The sequence below is a fragment of the Lepidochelys olivacea genome, assembly GCF_965140295.1.
Source record: "Lepidochelys olivacea isolate rLepOli2 genome assembly, chromosome: 4".
Classification (NCBI taxonomy): domain Eukaryota; kingdom Metazoa; phylum Chordata; order Testudines; family Cheloniidae; genus Lepidochelys; species Lepidochelys olivacea.
In genome coordinates, this window is record NC_140414.1 from 282,940 (window position 1) to 301,774 (window position 18,835).

The 18,835-nt window shown below is 47.2% G+C and overlaps 1 protein-coding gene across 1 annotated transcript in view; it reads right to left on the minus strand.

The window, feature by feature from the left end:
• The window catches only part of LOC311520107 (uncharacterized protein), a gene marked incomplete at its 5' end in the record, with an annotated part of 35,241 nt that extends 16,471 nt beyond the window's left edge, over nt 1-18,770 (minus strand). The window contains 3 exons of the mRNA XM_084627347.1: nt 1,499-1,625; nt 4,199-4,281; nt 18,635-18,770. Of these exons, the coding sequence (XP_084483473.1) occupies nt 1,499-1,625; nt 4,199-4,281; nt 18,635-18,770 (346 nt within the window). The remainder of the gene's footprint in view (nt 1-1,498; nt 1,626-4,198; nt 4,282-18,634) is intronic.
• Between the last annotated feature and the right edge of the window lie 65 nt (nt 18,771-18,835).

The following is an 18,835-nucleotide window of genomic DNA, read 5'->3' on the forward strand; positions in this document are numbered from 1 at the left end:
TGTGTCCAGTTTTGGGCCCCATATTACAGGAAGGATGTGGAAAAATTGGAGAGAGTCCAGCAGAGGGCAACAAAAATGATTAGGGGACTGGAACACATGACTTATGAGGAGAGGCTGAGGGAACTGGGATTGTTTAGTCTGCAGAAGAGAAGAATGAGGGTGGATTTGATAGCTGCTTTCAACTACCTGAAAGGGGGTTCCAAAGAGGATGGCTCTAGACTGTTCTCAGTGGTAGCAGATGACAGAACAAGGAGTAATGGTCTCAAGTTGCAGTGGGGGAAGTTTAGGTTGGATATTAGGAAAAACTTTTTCACTAGGAGGGTGGTGAAACACTGGAATCTGTTAGCTAGGGAGGTGGTGGAATCTCCTTCCTTAGATATTTTTAAGGTTAGGCTTGACAAAGCCCTGGCTGGGATGATTTAGTTGGGGATTGGTCCTGCTTTGAGCAGGGGGTTGGACTAGAGGACCTCCTGAGGTCCCTTCCAACCCTGATATTCTATGATTCTAAGAGTTAAAATAATAATATTTGGGGAAAATATGTATAATGAAGTGAAACTAAACGGAAATAAAACTGGAGTGCAGGCTCTAAAGCAACAAGGCCTGGGTAGGGATTTAAGGCTAAAGGTCTGGGATCCCCCACAGATTTAGATCCCCAAACCTCTTCTCCCTCCCACCGACCCACCCAGTCTACTTCCTGGGTGCCTTCCTCCACACTCCCCTCCCCTTCTTCCCATTACTCTCAGCTGGCACCACCTCCCAGCACTTTTGGAGCTTCTTGTGTTCCCTCCTCGTCTCTCACTGCCTCATCCCTCCCTACTACTTCTTAGCTCTAATCCTGCACACACCCTCCCCATGTCCTGGCACCCCAGAATTATCTACTCCCCCCCTTCTCCTCCCTTTCTACGACTCTGTTCTCCCTTCACCCATGGGCTCCTGAATGGCAACATTATATATTCTCCTATCAAAAAAGGAGCTCATCTGACTGTCACAGAAGCCATACATGAGTCATACACCTATTTATTCAATTTAGAATTCTACAGGTGGCATATTTTCCTCTTAAAATGAGGAAAAGGCATGAAAGCTCTTGTTATTAATGTACCCAATAAGGTTACATTTAATACAATTTTAAAATGACTGACTGCACCAAAAAGGCACATGTCCAAAAATTATTCTAGTGGATGGGAGATAAAGCAAAAAAAGGGGGGCAAGGAAACTTGTTAAAACTTGTATGACAAATAAAAGTATAAAGTTATTACTACTCAGGTTCTTTAGAGACCCCACAGCTTCTACTAACAGAGCGGGGGAGGGATAGCTCAGTGGTTTGAGCATTGGCCTGCTAAACCCAGGGTTATGATTTCAGTCCTTGAGGGGGCCATTTAGGGATCCGGGGCAAAAATTGGGGATTGGTCCTTCTTTGAGCAGGGGGTAGGACTAGATGACCTCCTGAGGTCCCTTCCAACCCCAATATTCTATGATTCTAAGGGACAGGACTCCGTACCCAGCAAGACCACCGTCTCGTAGTTCTTCTGCATGACATCCCTGTAGAGGGCTCTCTGAGCGGGGTCCAGCAGAGCCCACTCTTCTCTGGTGAAATACACAGCCACCTCCTCAAAAGACACTGGCCCCTGAAAGAGCAAGAGTCCAACACTCAGTGCCTGCTGCCACACTCACAGCTCCACTATTCACGGAACAGCAGCACCAGGTAAATGGAAGCTCCAGGATGCACATGTTAACAGAGTCCCACCCCACCTTGCTTAGAGCAACCAGAAGGCACCAGAGGGTAGAAAGAGAGAAACTCTGAGTCCCCCAGCTGACAGACGGAGGTAGGATCTTCACAGTTATCACATACCAATTTTCCACAATTCTGGCTAGTAGGTAAGGGAAGCTATCAGAAATCAATGACTAATCAATGAAAATAAAAAGGAAGTTTTTTAAAAGCACATTAAGTACAAAATTAATCTTAACAATGGTAGTGGTAAATTACTAGACGGAAATGGCAGAAGTATCAAAAATAATGCAAAAGAGGTAAAAGTGTTCAATAAATATATCTATTATGGATTTGGAGAAAAAGAGATGATGTACTCATTTCATAAGATATTGACGATGACACTCTTTCCTTTTCAACGAGAACATTAAACAGCAGCTATTAAAGTTAGACATGTCCATTTAACTTCTATCCAAGAGTTTTAAAAGACCTGGTAGAGGAGCCTGATGGACTGTTAATGTTGATTTTAATTAGGACTTGGAACACTGGCAAAATTCCAGAAGACTGGAATAAAGCTAATGCTGTGCCAATATTTAATAAGCGTAAAAGAGATGACCCAGCTAATTACAAGAGTGTCAGTCTGACATCAATACTGGGCAAGAGAATGGAGCAGCTGATACTGGATTTCATTAATAAAGTAGTAAAGGAGGGTAACATAATTAGTACCCATTAACAAAGGTTTAGAGAAAATAGATCCTACCAAACTAACTGGATATCCCTATTGGATGAGATCAAAAGTTTGGTTGCAACTAAATTGTTGATGTAATATACCTAGACTTCTGTAAGGTGTATGACTTGGTTCAGCACAATATTTTGACTAAAAAACTAGAAAGATACAAAATAAACATGGCATACATTAAAAAGATTAAAAATGCTGATTGTAAATGGGGAACCACGGTCGAGTGGATTTATTTCTAGCGGGTTCCTGCAAAGATTGGTTCTTGACCCTGTGCTATTTAACATTCTTATCAATGACCTAGAAGAGAATATAAAATCATCACTGATAAAGTTTGCAGTTGCCACAAAGATTAAGGGTGGTGGTAACTAATGAAGTGTCAGTAGATTCAGGCTCCATCACTGGCAGTCTGGGAAGTTTTCCCAGCCCTGGCTGGAGGGTTATTTCCTGTTCCACAAAGAGGGGAAGTTCCATTCCCAACTCCAGTGCCTTGAAATTAGGCCCTATCTGACATTACATCCCATATTCAGCGAAGTGGTATGATTATAATATGATTAGGACATAATTATGATGCATTTTGTGCAAGATGAGTCATGTATGATGTCATTGAAAAGTTATGATTTGCTGAATATGATTATCCTATTTGTGTGCATGGATCACGTTTGTATCTGAAGTTATGGATATTGACTATGTAGCTGTATTTCAAATGTGCTTACTCTGGGTAACACCCACAACTAGCCTTTCAGGTACAACAATGAAGAAGCCAGACAGTGCTGATGGCTCATCAGCAAAGACAATGGACCGTGGAAGAGCTTAGCCTTCCTGTGAATGTTTCAGCCAGCCTATAAGTCATGGCTACTATGACTCGGCAGGGCATGTGTACAGACCACATGACACTGAACTCCATTTTGGTACCTGTATTTTTCCACAAACTGGACTCAGTTTGGAATAAAGGGCTCCCGCCGTATAGAAAAGCTATATAAGGTGGAGTGTGACATCATCTCTTGGCCTCATTCCCCACACTAGAGAACTCCTAGAAACACCGGAGGAACAAAGACTGAACTGGGGGAAGCGCTGGTTTCAGGGTAAAGGGATTTCTAGCTTGTGTATCGAAACTTGGTGGACTGTTTGTACGATCAGTCAGGGTGAGAAACTGCTAATTCAAATTCTATCCATCTAGTATGTTAGGCTTAGTTTGAGTTTTTGGTTATTTGCTAAGTAATCTTCTTTGATTTGTTTGCTATCACTTAGAACCTATCTTTCTGTCATTAATAAACTTGTTTTACGCTTTATCCCTGTGCACTATAAGATGGTATAATTCTGGATTTATATAACAGCAGGTGTGCAAGGTTGGGGAGCTGGGAAATTGGCTGTTGTCTTCTATCTGTCCTCGAGTGGCTTAGGTAAAGCACTCTGGTAGCTTAGTTGGATGTATGGCACCACCTACTGTTGGGTGATAAGAGGGCCTGGAGAGGCTGGCTGAATCTCCAGCAAAGCAATGCGAGAAGGGCCAGCCCAGCTTGAGTTAGAGGGCACAGCGGTTCCCAAAAGCCCCCAGATTGCACCCCAGGGGTGACAACCCATCACATCCTAGATTACACAAGTCTTAGCAGGTTTGTCACATCCTGTCCCCTCCCTTTTTCCACCCTAGATATTTCCTGCCTCCCATCAGCTCTAGCAGCTCCAACCCTCCTACGCATTTACTGGTCCTCTCCCTCCAAGCAGAACCCATCACCAGCTCCCTGATAATCCCTTACCTGAGCCAGCTCCATTGCAGCCACTTCCTTCTCCCTGGGTGGATGGGATAAACTGGAGCAAAACCTGGACATTATTTTGTAGCCTGCCAGGGCGAGAAGGGCAATGTGAGAGAATTCAGATGTGGCTCTTTTCCATTCAACAAGCCGATTCCCCCTAGAATTTTCCCCTGCTAAAGGACATTTTAGGTTCTGCCACACTGTGAAGCACAGAGTGACCTTATTCCAGTACAGGCCTAGCCCTCTCCCACCAGGATGAAACTCTCCCAGTAACAGAGTCTCTCCATTACATTTATAAAGTTTGTGGATGATACCAAGCTGTGAGAGGTTGCAAGTGCTTTGGAGGATAGGATTAAAATTCAAAATGATCTGGACAAATTGGAGAAATGGTCTGAAGTAAATAGGATGAAATTCAATAAGGACAAATGCAAAGTACTCCACTTAGGAAGGAACAATCAGTTGCACACACACAAAATGGGAAATGACTGCCTAGGAAGGAGTACTGCAGAAAGGGATCTGGGGGTCATGGTGCATCACAAGCTAAATAGGAGTCAACAGTGTAATGCTGTTGCAAAAAAAGCAAATATCATTCTGGCATGTATTAGCAGGAGTATTGTAAGCAAGACACGAGAAGTAATTCATCCACTCTACTCCACGTTGATTAGGCCTCAGCTGGAGTACTATGTCCAGTTCTGGGCACCACATTTCAGGAAAGATGTGGACAAATTGGAGAAAGTCCAGAGAACAACAACAAAAATGATTACAGATCTAGAAAACATGACCTATGAGAGAAGATTGAAAAAATTGGGTTTGTTTAGTCTGGAGAAGAGAACACAGAGAGGACACGATCACAGTTTTCAAGTACATAATAGGTTGTTTCAAGGAGGGAGAAAATTTGTTCTTCTTAACCTCTGAGGATAGGATAAGAAGCAATGAGCTTAAACTGCAGCAAGGGCGGTTTAGGCTGGACATCAGGAAAACTTCCTAACTGTCAGAGTGGTTAAGCATTGGAATAAATTGCATAGGGAAGTTATGGAATCTTTCTCATTGGGGATTTTTAAGAGCAGACTGAACAAAACACCTTTCAGGGATGGTCTAGATAATACTTAGTTTTCTGCCTTGAGTACAGGGGACTGGACTAGATGACCTCTCAGGGTCCCTTCCAATTCTATGAACCAAAGGGCAGAGAAGAGGAGAATAAAAGGAGTCACTTTGGGGGATTCTCCCCGTCATTGTCCTAAGAAAACTGTTTCAGGTTTACCCTTGTTTGCTGACAGTCAGCTCTTTCGCTGTTCCACCTGGTACCCCGAGAGAGGAAGAAAGTGCCCTGAGGTCTCAGCCAGAGGGTTGAGCTCTGACACACTAGAAAGATAAACCCCCATAGCACCCCAGGGGGAGGGGGCAACTGGACTCAGAAAGGTGCACCCCAGAAGGCCTGAGGCCCAGAAGTTTGGCACCAGTTTGATGGACTCGATAGTCTCTCAATCGGGCCTACCAGCAGCGTGGCACATGGAGTAGATACAAGGTGGCCTGGGGAGCAGGAAGCAGGCAGCATCCCAGACAGCACACCGAGAAGGAAAATGGAGAGGGGACGGGAGGCTCTGCAGTTGTCCTGAAGGCTCTGCAGAGAACTCAGCAGTTGTCCTGAAGGCCATTGGTAGAAAGTAGTCCTCTCCCTGGTCTACAGGGGTCAGACAGTGACACAGAGATCCCTTGGCAAAGGGTCACTTGGTCTTTGCCAGCAGCTCTCACCTGAGACCTGACAAACCCATCACAGCAAACGCATCCCTTGGAGGATGATTGTGTGAGGTGTCTACAGAGAGCTCATAACTGGTCAAGATCATAATGACTGAGAGATCAATGTATGAGTCATATGTAAGGAAGAAAGCATTTATACTGAAAATCTACTTTACAGACTTGGAATAGAAAATCAATCACGAAAGGTAACGGGCCCCGGGATTGGCCCATCCGCCAAAGAGGGAGTCGTCACTCCTGACTAGTCAGCTGGCAAGGTAACGCAAGGCTCATGTGACCAGCCCTGCTCCATCCCAAACCATCAACGGAAAACCATCGGGGCACCACCAAACAACTGAAATTGTGGTTGGGGGGGAGCTTAAGGTAACACAAATGTAATCATCCAAAATATGAATAGTTTAAAGGTACATGTTACACATGTATGGGGTGGAGGAACAGGCCAGAGTGTATAGGGGAGGGGGCCTGTTTGGAGAAGGGACAGACTGGGAAGAGCTAGGGCTGGACCAGGGACAGGAGGCCCAGCTGGAAGTAGCAGTGAGGGGGCCCAGCTCATTGTGTACCTCAGGCTACATCACCAAGGTGGCATGTGCCATACCCTACACTGCTGCCTGTAATACATGTGTGCAGCAGCCTAGGACAGGAGACAGCTACTGGCTTCTACAGAGCTAAGAGAGGGCTGGAGGAGATGGACAAGAAGGGGAGGCGGAACAGGAAATTGTGGTAGGAGGAGGAGAGAGAGACATTTGAAAGCATGACCATTATTCCCATTCCACTGTAACAAAAAGTACAGGAGAGGGGAGCAGCATTTCAGAATCACCCATTAAAAATCCCTCCCTTTGATATCCTCTGACCAACATGGCTACAACAACTCTTTTCCCTTTGTACCCCTCCCCCTCTGAATTCCCCCCCAGCTGAGACTGTCCCATGTGATGGGAAAACAAGGGTTCAGTCCTGGAACTGAATTGGGTCTTGCCAGCACTAACGGGTGTAAAAGCCTTTATGCGTTAATGACAGCAGCAGCTCTAGGACTCGGAGACATAGTACAAAATAATAGACTCACCAGAAATCTGAAACGGCCACTTCATAACTCATAGAATCTTATTTATCTATTGACGTATGGGAATAACCAATAAGAAAAACAACCCAGTGAAGTTGATACCGTGTGGGAAAGGGCTCACCTGACTTTACAAATTGGTATAATCTAATCTGGAACTTTACACAGAAAAATGCCCTAGTCGTAGCCTTATGGCTATTTGCCTGGTGTCACAACAGGGCAGAATTAAGGTGGGGTGCCTTAGCTCTGAATTTCCATCCCCTAGTATATTGCAATTGCTATTAAGTGGGTTTGGCAAAATTCATTTTCTCTATTTATTTTTTTTAATTTCAGTTGATGATATCAATATTTATTTTTAAGCCCTTTTTCAATGTTTACAATTTCAACTTTCAGAGCTGTGGGAAGTTATGGGGGTCATCAGACAACAATTATGTAATTACAGTAAATGTTGAGATTCAAAAAAACCAAATCTTTATAACTGTTCAAACACAAATAGTGTCACATGCAAAACATACAGTGTAAATATCCTTAAATCAAACTCTGCTTTCTCCAGAAGGTTAGATGGAGGCTACCAGGGTTGAACATGGCCCTACAGAGCATGGGGAGAAAACTCCCTCTCAGCCTCTCCTCTCTCTCACCTCCCAGAGTCAGTGACTCTGATAAATCGTTCCCTGAAATCTATAGAGCCCAAGTATGTGAGCCAGTGATTAACACAGGTGCCTTGGGGGCTGCAGCACCACCCCCTGCCTGGGTGAGGGGGATGAAGAACTGTAGTAGAAACGGATTAGGGTGGGAGTGGGCACAGCTGATGTGGGACTGGGAACAAAGTTGACCAAGAGGCCAGAACTCATGGGGGGGGGGGGGGTTGGGACTAGAAGTCAACAGGACTGGGCAGAGGCACTTCTGTGTATTTTCCCCATTTACAATCCTTCCATGTATTTAATTTAGAAACTTTTCATTCACAATTAAACACATTGGAGATAAGCTGTACTGATGCATTTTCACTTACAGTGGCACAGTTTTAAATGGATGCTTATTCAGATGCATATGCAACACAAATCAGTCAATAATTGGTGTGCTTTCATTAATTAACTTGACCATGTGCTGTGCATCGCTTTTAAAAAAGAGATGGTGTGAAGGAGTGTCAAAATTTCAGGCATTAAGAAATGGAAATTAGGTGTCAGTTCACTTCTCATGCGTTTATCTCATAATTTTAATTTCAGTTTTGAATCAATGTTAATACCATGTTGTTTTAATAGCATTAGAGTCTATTTGTATAATTGTTTGCAACATTTCATTGGATATTGTGAACCTGCAGTCTTAACCTTTTATTTTGAGATTACTAAATACAATCCAGCGCACCACGCCTGAAAGTCTGCCAGGCCTGGCCGGTGACATCCTCCCTAGAGAGTAAAAACCTGACGAGCCCTTTCACCCTAAAAAGCGCTTTTGGCTCTTTGACACTGTTTTACCCATCCCATCAGAAAATGCTATAGGTAACCAGGTACTTACAGCATACCTTCACTAGGTATAGTTCTACCAGCTATGTGCCAAAATTCAAATGGTTCTGTTTCTTTCATTCAGATTTACAATTATTATATCCCATTTAAAAACTGGAACTGAAATAACCAAAGCAAGTTAAGAAGAGAGTGACATCGGACACAGGCGGGGGTAAAACAATAAAGGGAAAGAACTAACTTTTTATGCAAAAAGGAACATCCCAAACTATCAGAGCCTCAGATCCCTGTCCAACTGAATCCACCCCAGCCAGGCATATAAAGCTGGGCTCCTGAAAAATCATCAGTCCCATCTGGCAGTGAATGCTGCTTGTTCCAGATGGAGGTACGGCATGTGAATCTGGTCTACTGACATGCTGCTTTGGTACGGAAGGCACCACGGCCACAGGGAGCAGAGACATGGACTCCTACAAAACAAAATCCCAGCTACACCTCCAACATCCCCTCCCCCACCTCCGCATGGCCATTCTCAACCTACTGCGAACAGCTCCTTCCAGCCTTCAGCACTATAAATAAATAAAACACAGTGTTACAAAAGGTAGCTCCTGCCAGAGAAACCTGACCTCCTTCTGTGAGAAGGTAACTAATTTTTTGGACAAAGGAAATGCAGTAGCTCTTATCTATCTGGACGTCAGTAAGGCATTTGATACAGTTCCACGTGGGAAACTGAATGAGGAGTGCCTGTGGTACCTTAGAAACTAACAAATTTATTTGGGCACAAGCTTTCGTGGTCTAAAACCCACTTCATCGGATGCATGCAGTGGAAAATACAGTCGGAAGATAGATATATAGATAGATAGATAGATCTATAGATATACACACACACAGAGAACATGAAAAAAATGGTTGTTGCCATACCCACTATAACAAGAGTGATCAGTTAAGGTGAGCTATTCTCAGCAGGAGAAAAAAAAACAACCTTTTGTGGTGATAATCAGGATGGCCCATTTCCAGCAGTTAAATTGGAGAAGATGGGGATTAATATGAGAACTGAAAGGTCGATAAGGAATTTGTTACAGGAGAGACTACAAGGGGCCATACTTAACGGTGAGTTGTCAGGCTGGAGGGAGGTTACTAGTGGAGTTCCTCAGAGATCAGTCTTTGGACCAATCTTATTCAACGTTTTTATTAGTGACCGTGGCACAAAGAGTGGGAGTGTGACACAAAGCTGGGAGGGACTGCCAATATGGAGGAGGACCGGAATATCATCCAAGAAGATCTGCATGACCTTGAAAGATGGAGTAATAGAAATTGGATGAAAATTAATAGTACAAAATTATGCACTTAGGGACTAACGACAAGAATTTTTGCAATAAGCTGGTGACTTATCAGTTGGAAGTGACAGAGGAGGAGAAAGACCTGGGTGTATTGGTTGAGCACAGGATAATTATGAGCTGCCAATGTGATGTGGCCGTGAAATAGGTTAATGCAGTCCTAGAATGCATCAGCTGAGGTATTTCCAGTAGATACAGGGAAGGGTTAGTACTATTATACAAAGCCCTGATGAGACCTCATCTGAAATACTGTGGGCCATTCTGGTCTCCCATGTTTAAGAAGGAGGAATTCAAAGTGGAACAGGTGCAGAGAAAGGCTACTAGGATGATCTGAGGAATGGAAAATCTGCCTTACGAGAGGAGACTCAAAGAGCTCGGCTTGTTTAGCCTAGCCAAAAGAAGGCTGAGGGGAGATATGATTGCTCTCTATAAATACATCAGAAGGATAAATACCAGGGAAGGAGAGGAGTTATTTAGGTTAAGCACCAATGGTGGCACTAGAAAAAATGGATACTGGCCATCAATAAGTTTAGGCTTGAAATTAGGCAAAGGTTTCTAACCATCACAGTGAAGTTGTGGAACCAAGGGAAGCAGTGGGGGCAAAAAACCTAACTGGCTTCAAGACTGAGCTCGATACCTTTCTAGAGGGATTACTAGGATGGGACTGCCTACAATGGCATGTAGTCAATCTGCAACTGCTAGCAGCAAGTATCTCCAAAGGACAGTGATGGGACACTAGATGGGCAGGGCTCTGAGTTACTACAGAGAATTCTCTCCCAGCTGTCTGGCTGCTGGGTCTTGCCCATATGCTCAGGGTCTAACTGACTGCCATATTTCGAGATGGGAAGGAATTTTGCCCAGGCTCAGAATGGCAGAGACCCTGGGGTGGGTTTTTTGCCTTCCTCTGCAGCATGGAGCATGGCATGGGTCATTTGCAGGTTTAAACTAATGTAAATGGTGGGCTTTTTGTAACTTGAAGTCTTTAAATAATGATTTGAGGACTTCATTAACTCAGCCCAAAGTTAGGGGGTCTATTACAGGAGTGGGTGAATGAGGTTCTGTGGCCTGTGATGTGCAGGTCAGACTAGATGATCATTATAGTCCCTTCTGACAGTTAAAGTCTGTGAGTCTATAAACTGTGCCTTGCGTTGCAGACACTGACGGTGATCAGGGTCCCATCGTGCTGTGCATGGCAGAGAACATGACTGAGATCAGCACCCCCATTGTGCTGGGGCTCTGCACAGACAGACAGAGAGGGACAGTCCTTGCCCCAAAGAGATCACAATCCAAACAGACAATGGGTAGGAGGAAAACAGAGAGGGGCTGTGACTTTCCCAAGGTCACCAAGCAGGTCAGTGACAGAGCCAGGAATAGACCCCGGTAACCCCAGAGACCTGTCACCCGCAGTTTGGAAAGTTCCCCAGACCCCATTGTGTTAGGCTGCAGGAAGAGGTGGTTTGTGCATGGATGCACGGGCTGTCCTGGCGGGGTAGCTCGGCTGCAGTCCCTGCACACAGCTGGGGGGTGTGTCCTGGGTCAGGAGAAGTCAGTGTCCAGTCCTGTGGGGCTGTGCTCCTGGCTCATACCTCCAGCACTCACGGCTGCCCCTCCATTACCAGCTGCACTGTTCAGCCAGCCCCTGGCCTCAGTGAGGTCACTGTTCCCGCCCCATCCCAAACCTTCGAACTGGGACATGGTGCTCCAGTGCCAGAGTGCACTAGTGTAAGTTCTGTCTACACTACGGGTTTGCACCAATGCCTAAAACACCAGTGTGGCAGAGACCTTCAGTACCCACAACAGCAGTACGGTGGCACTAGAACTGGGATCCAACGGACAGCCTGGGTGACCTCGGAAATGTCTACGTTTCTCCTCCCAACTTTAGTTTATTTACCCTGCTGCCCACTCCCTGGGGTCTCCTCTCTCTCTCTAGAGCTGCTCACCCCTAAAATCTGTGTGGGTGTTTGGGACATTCTATACCTTGGGGGAGCGTACTGTAACCCCCGTATTCTTCATTTTTATATAATCGTAATCGAACATATAAAGCATGCCTTGTAAGGTACCAGGGGAAAGGTGATGATCTGCTGAAAGTCATTTCTCTACCCATATATGTGTATCAGTAATGCATATGAAGTTATGAGAATTGTGTTGTATGGTGGTCACTAAAGGTACGCTGTAAATTGGGGAATCAGCCAGATATTAGCTCCCCAGAGGCAACGGCAAGTAAAGTAACCAACGCCCGGGCTGGGTATCAAAGAACCCATCAACAGCCATTGTCCAGCAAGGGAGCTACAATACAATGACTCACCTGCATGAGGCCATACTAGGGGAATTGCTCAACCTTGCTTGGAAAGGCTCAGCAATGCCCCACAGACATGCCTGGACTTGTGTTCTACAAGCACATGGACTTAGGGTATAAGACAGACAGAATAGACACTTACTGGGCTCTTCTCCTGCCCCACCTATGCTGCAAGCAACCAAGACCCCGAGAAGAAGAAAAGACTCCAACACAGGAGACTGGTCCAAGTTTAAGGAACAAACCTGTATATTAAGGACTACAATATCCAGTGGGGTGAAAAAAAATGCTTAATCCAGTTGCTGCCCAGTCTAATAGGACTGAGAGTTTAGACTGTGTGCTTATATTTTTTTCTTTTGGTAACCACTCCGACTTGTTATGCTTTGACATATAATCACTTAAAATCTGACTTTACAGTTAATAAATCTATTTGTTTATTCTATCTGAATCATAGAATCATAGAATATCAGGGTTGGAAGGGACCCCAGAAGGTCATCTAGTCCAACCCCCTGCTCAAAGCAGGGCCAATTCCCAGTTAAATCATCCCAGCCAGGGCTTTGTCAAGCCTGACCTTAAAAACCTCTAAGGAAGGAGATTCTACCACCTCCCTAGGTAACGCATTCCAGTGTTTCACCACCCTCTTAGTGAAAAAGTTTTTCCTAATATCCAATCTAAACCTCCCCCACTGCAACTTGAGACCATTACTCCTCGTTCTGTCATCTGCTACCATTGAGAACAGTCTAGAGCCATCCTCTTTGGAACCCCCTTTCAGGTAGTTGAAAGCAGCTATCAAATCCCCCCTCATTCTTCTCTTCTGCAGGCTAAACAATCCCAGCTCCCTCAGCCTCTCCTCATAACTCATGTGTTCCAGTCCCCTAATCATTTTTGTTGCCCTTCGCTGGACTCTCTCCAATTTATCCACATCCTTCTTGAAGTGTGGGGCCCAAAACTGGACACAGTACTCCAGATGAGGCCTCACCAATGTCGAAGCTGTGTGTTTGGTTTGAAGTGTGTCAGAGACTCCCCTTGAGAAAACAAGCCTGGTACATATCAATTTCCTTGTTAAATTGAAGAATTCATGTACGGTTGCAGCGTCCAGTGGGCATAACTGGACGTTGCAAGACAGCGGTTCCTAGGGTTGTGTCTGGAACCAGAGATATTGGCTAGTGTTAGTCGCTTGCAAGTAGCTGGGAGCAGCTTACATGCCAGAGGCTGTGCATGAACAGCCCAGGAGTAGGGGGGTTCTCACAGCAGAGCAGGGTAACGCTGGCTCCCAGAGTCAAGGATTGGAGTGATCTAGCAGATCACAGGTCCAGATATTCCCCTCCGGTGTTGTCACAGTGTCACCAGAGCTAAGGTAGTTAATCTCTGGAAAAGTTTTACAAGGGTGGTTGTGGAGTCTCTTTCCCTAGAAGTTTTTAAAAACAGGTAGGACAAATCTCTATCAGAGATAATCTACATATACTTGGTCTTGCCTTGGCAGAGAGAGCTGGACTTGATGATGTCTTGAGGTCCTGTCCAGCCCTACATTTCTATGATGCTATACAATATATAGCTCTTCTTGACCTGCTGCTCACAAATCGGGAAGAATTAGTAGGGGAAGCAAAAGTGGATGGGAACCTGGGAGGCAGTGATCATGAGATGGTCGAGTTCAGGATCCTGACACAAGGAGGAAAGCAAAGCAGCAGAATACGGACCCTGGACTTCAGAAAAGCAGACTTTGACAACCTCAGGGAACTGATGGGCAAGATCTCCTGGGAGAATAACATGAGGGGGAAAGGAGTCCAGGAGACCCGGCTGTATTTTAAAGAATCCTTATTGAGGTTACAGGGACAAATCATCCCGATGTGTAGAAAGAAGAGTAAATATGGCAGGCAACCAGCTTGGCTTAACAGTGAAATCCTTGCTGATCTTAAATACAAAAAAGAAGCTTACAAGAAGTGGAAGATTGGACAAATGTCCAGGGAGGAGTATAAAAATATTGCTTGGGGATGCAGGAGTGAAATCAGGAAGGCCAAATCACACCTGGAGTTGCAGCTAGCAAGAGATGTTAAGAGTACCAAGAAGGGTTTCTTCAGGTATGTTAGCAACAAGAAGAAAATCAAGGAAAGTGTGGGCCTCTTACTGAATGAGGGAGGCAAGCTAGTGACAGAGGATGTGGAAAAAGCTAATGTACTCAAGGCTTTTTTTGCCTCTGTCGTCACGAACAAGGTCAGCTCCCAGACTACTGCACTGGGCAGCACAGCATGGGGAGGAGGTGACCAGCCCTCTGTGGAGAAAGAAGTGGTTCGGGACTATTTAGAAAAACTGCATGTGCACAAGCCCATGGGACAGATGCGTTGCCTCCGAGAGTGCTAAAGGAGCTGGCGGATGTGATTGCAGAGCCATTGGCCATTACAGGCCAGTCAGCCTCACCTCAGTCCCTGGAAAAATCATGGAGCATGTCCTCAGGGAATCCATTCTGAAGCATTTAGAGGAGAGGAAAGTGATCAGGAACAGTCAGCACGGATTCACCAAGGGCAAGTCATGCCTGACTAACTTAATTGCCTTCTATGATGAGATAACTGGTTCTGTGGGTGAAGGGAAAGCAGTGGACGTGTTGTTCCTTGACTTTAGCAAAGCTTTTGACACGGTCTCCCACAGTATTCTTGTCAGCAAGTTAAAGAAGTATGGGCTGGATGAATGGGCTATAAGGTGGATAGAAAGCTGGCTAGATCGTCGGGCTCAACGGATAGTGATCAATGGCTCCATGACTAGTTGGCAGCTGGTATCAAGTGAAGCGCCCCAAGGGTCGGTCCTCGGGCCGGTTATGTTCAATATCTTCATTAATGATCTGGAGGATGGTGTGGACTGCATCCTCAGCAAGTTTGCAGATGACACTGAACTGGGAGGAGAGGTAGATAAGCTGGAGGGTAGGGATAGGATACAGAGGGCCCTAGACAAATTGGAGGATTGGGACAAAAGAAATCTGAGGAGGTTCAACAAGGACAAGTGCAGAGTCCTGCACTTAGGACGGAAGAATCCAATGCACCGTTACAGACTAGGGACCGAATGGCTCGGCAGCAGTTCTGCAGAAAGTGGACGAGAAGCTGGATATGAGTCAACAGTGTGCCCTTGTTGCCAAGAAGGCCAATGGCATTTTGGGGTGTATAAGTAGGGGAATTGCCAGCAGATCGAGGGATGTGATCGTTCCCCTCTATTCGACACCGGTGAGGCCTCATCTGGAGTACTGTGTCCAGTTTTGGGCCCCACACTACAAGGAGGATGTGGAAAAATTGGAGAGAGTCCAGCGAAGGGCAACAAAAATGATTAGGGGTCTGGAACACATGAGTTATGATGAGAGGCTGAGGGAACTGGGATGTTTAGTCTACGGAAGAGAAGAATGAGGGGGGATTTGATAGCTGCTTTCAACTACCTGAAAGGGGGTTCCAAAGAGGATGGCTCTAGACTGTTCTCAGTGGTAGAAGATGACAGAACAAGGAGCAATGGTCTCAAGTTGCAGTGGGGGAGATTTAGGTTGGATATTAGGAAAAACTTTTTCACTAGGAGGGTGGTGAAAGACTGGAATGCGTTAGCTAGGGAGGTGGTAGAATCTCCTTCCTTAGAGGTTTTTAAGGTCAGGCTTGACAAAGCCCTGGCTGGGATGATTTAATTGGGGATCGGTCCTGCTTTGAGCAGGGGGTTGGACTAGATGACCTCCTGAGGTCCCTTCCAACCCTGATATTCTATGATTCTATGGTAGGTACAAAATCACTACATACAGGAAAAAAAAACCCACCACAACGTCATGTCAGGCAATTCAGAAAAACAAAAAAAAACCCCTATACTCCACAGCATAAAATGACACAATAGATAGCAAGAAGAAGAAAGAAGAAAGCAACACAATGCAAACTAACACACCCTAGGACAAAAGTACACAATGGAAAAGAGCTCAACTCAAACCAACAAAACAGAGGCACCAAACAAGTTGAGGCAAAACAATGCACCATAAAACTATGCAACACAGCATGGTGCGTTCACAGTTCCAAATGGCAACATGGAAAACAGCTCAGTGTAGAACACGACACAGCACAAAAGAGAATTATTTCAATGTAGACATGGAAGGGATCTTGAGAGGTCATCTACTGAAGCCTCCTGTGATGAGGCAGGACCAAGTATCCCTAGACATTCCCAGACTGGTGTACCTCTAACCTGGTCTTCAAAACCTGCAATGAAGGAAATTCCACAACCTCCCTTGGAAGCCAATGCAATGCAAACACTCAGGCCAAAACAACGCTGTACACACACATACGCTGGGCTTGCGGTTAAGGAGAGAGGCAAGAATTGAAACAATCTGTGTTCCATTCCCAGTTTTGTCCCAAATTCTCCATGCAAATTTGAGCAAATTACTTCAGCTCTTTGAGCTTCAGTTTGCCCATCTATAAAATGGAGAGTAGGCGCCCACCATTTACCGATTTAGCCTTTGAGCTTTTTGTGGCAAGGACTCTCTGTCACTGTGGGCATGTCTACACTGCAGTTAGACACCTGCAACTGGCCCGTGCCCATTGACTTGGGCTCACACGGCTCAGGCTGTGGGGCTGTTTAATTGTGGTATAGATGTTCCGGTTTGGGCTGCAGCCCAAGGTCTGGCACCCACCCACCCACCTCGCAGGGTCCTACAGCCTGGCTCCAGCCGGGCCCAGACATCTACACTGTAATTAAACAGCCCCTTCGTCTGAGCCCTGCGAGCCTGAGTCAGCTGACATGGGCCAGCTGTGTGTTTTTAATGGCAGTGTAGACATACCCTTGGTGTCTGTTCAGCCCCTGTCACAATGGGGACCCTGATCTTGGTCAGTGTCTGTGCAGAGTGCTACACAGCAGGGGGCCTGATGTCAGTTGGGGGCTCTGCAATTCCCGGCATTACAATATCCCTGATTTAGTCTGGGGTCCCTGCAGCATCTGGCAAAATGTGGGGGCAGGATCTCTGTGGCAAGGACTCTCAGTGGAGTGCCAGGCCCAACAGGGACACAGATCTCAGTCGAGGTCTCTGAATTGCTCAGCACAATGGAGGCAGCAATCTCGGCAGCAGTCGTGCGCTGCCTGGCACAAGGGGAGGCCATGATCTCAGTCCAGGTCTCAGTTTTACCTGGCACAATGTGGGGCCTGATGTCAGTTGGGGTGTCCACAGCACCTGTCACAACAGTGGGGTCTGACCTCTGTTGGGGTCTCTGCAGCACCTGGCAGAACAGGGACCCAGATCTCAGTTGGGGTCTCTGCAGCTCCAGGAAGAACAAGGTCCCTGATTTTGTTTGCCATCTCTGCAGCACCTGGCACAATGGGAGCCTGATTTCACTTGGTGTCTTTGCAGGGCCTGGCACAACAGGGGCCCAGAGTTCAGTCATGGTCACTGTAGCCCCTGGCACAACAAGGTCCCTGCTCTCTGAGTGGGTCTGTGCAGTTCCTAGCATAACCAGTGCCCCAAATTTGGTTAGGGTTTGTGCAGTGCCTGGCACACTGGGGCACATAATATCAGTCAAGGCCTGAGCCACGCTCAGTACGATAAGAGCTCTGATCTCAGTCAGGCACCTGGAGAGAAAAGCGGGAAGATTTTCAAGACTTTGATATCAGTATTTCAGAACCTAGGAGAAAATGGGGCACAAAGGAAATATTTGCCAATATAAGAGAGAAGCACCAACATCTGGGGAGATTTTATGTCACCAGTTCAAGAGAAAAGAGGGGAGATTTGAGGGGATTATACAGCGATATTCAACCAACAACAGAGTGGGATGGATTCTTCTTGCCCCACACTCACATGGCCGGCAGGGAGCCCTGGGTGATGTGGCTTTCACAGGGGAAAGGAGTGGGGCTGGAGTCAGACGGTCACTGGCTGTGGGGTCTGGCAATGTGACTAGCCGGCGGTGTCTTGGGGGGGTCGGGGGGCTGCTGGGTTGGGCAGGGTGGGGGCGGGGAAGTAGCGGGGGCTGGGAAACCGAGGACTGGGCCGTCTCCATAGGGGGGGACCCTTGCTCCTCCCTCCCCTTCCTGGGCCCCCCCAGCCCAGCCCAGCCCAGCCCCTGTCCCTGTCCCTGGGCTCTGCCCCCCTCTGCCCGTTTCAGAAATCACTCCGGGGAACGATTCCCCCCTAAACCGGGACAAGTCACTGCAGGTAAAGTGGGGGGGACACCCCCCCCCAGGCGGAGATTTGAACTGGCCACGGGCGAAGTGGGGAGGAAACGGGGTCCGGGGGGGGGGCAGAGCCCGTCTCAGGGAGGTGGGGGAAGGGGGGGGTCACCCGGGCTGCTGCCGGGAGCGAAAGGGGGCAGGGCGGGAGCGGGGGGGGGGCGGTAAATCCGAGGGGATCTCAGCCCCCCCCTTCTCTCCCCGCCCCTCGGGGGTCCCGGCTCTTCCCCCCCCCCGGCCATGTCCGGGCTGCGCCGACATTTTCCCTCCGCCCCTTTCCCCAGGTCTCCCCCCGCCCGGCCCCACGCAGGGACCCCGGGGGGGCTGGTCCCCCCCCCCGGACACTGGGGCAGCGTCACCGCCCGGCCCCGGGGCTCGCTCCGGTACCTGGAGGCTGCAGCTCCGCGGCGGGGCGGGCGGAGCCCGGGGCGGCTCCGGCGGGAGCGGGGCCCGGGGGGTGGATGAAGGTCTCCCCGGCACAGACCCTTCGGCGCAGCCGCGGGCGAGCGCTATCTCTGCGCATGCCCGACTCTTCCCCCCCCTCCCTCCCCGATCTGCGCATGCCCAGAGCCGGGAGACACAAAACGC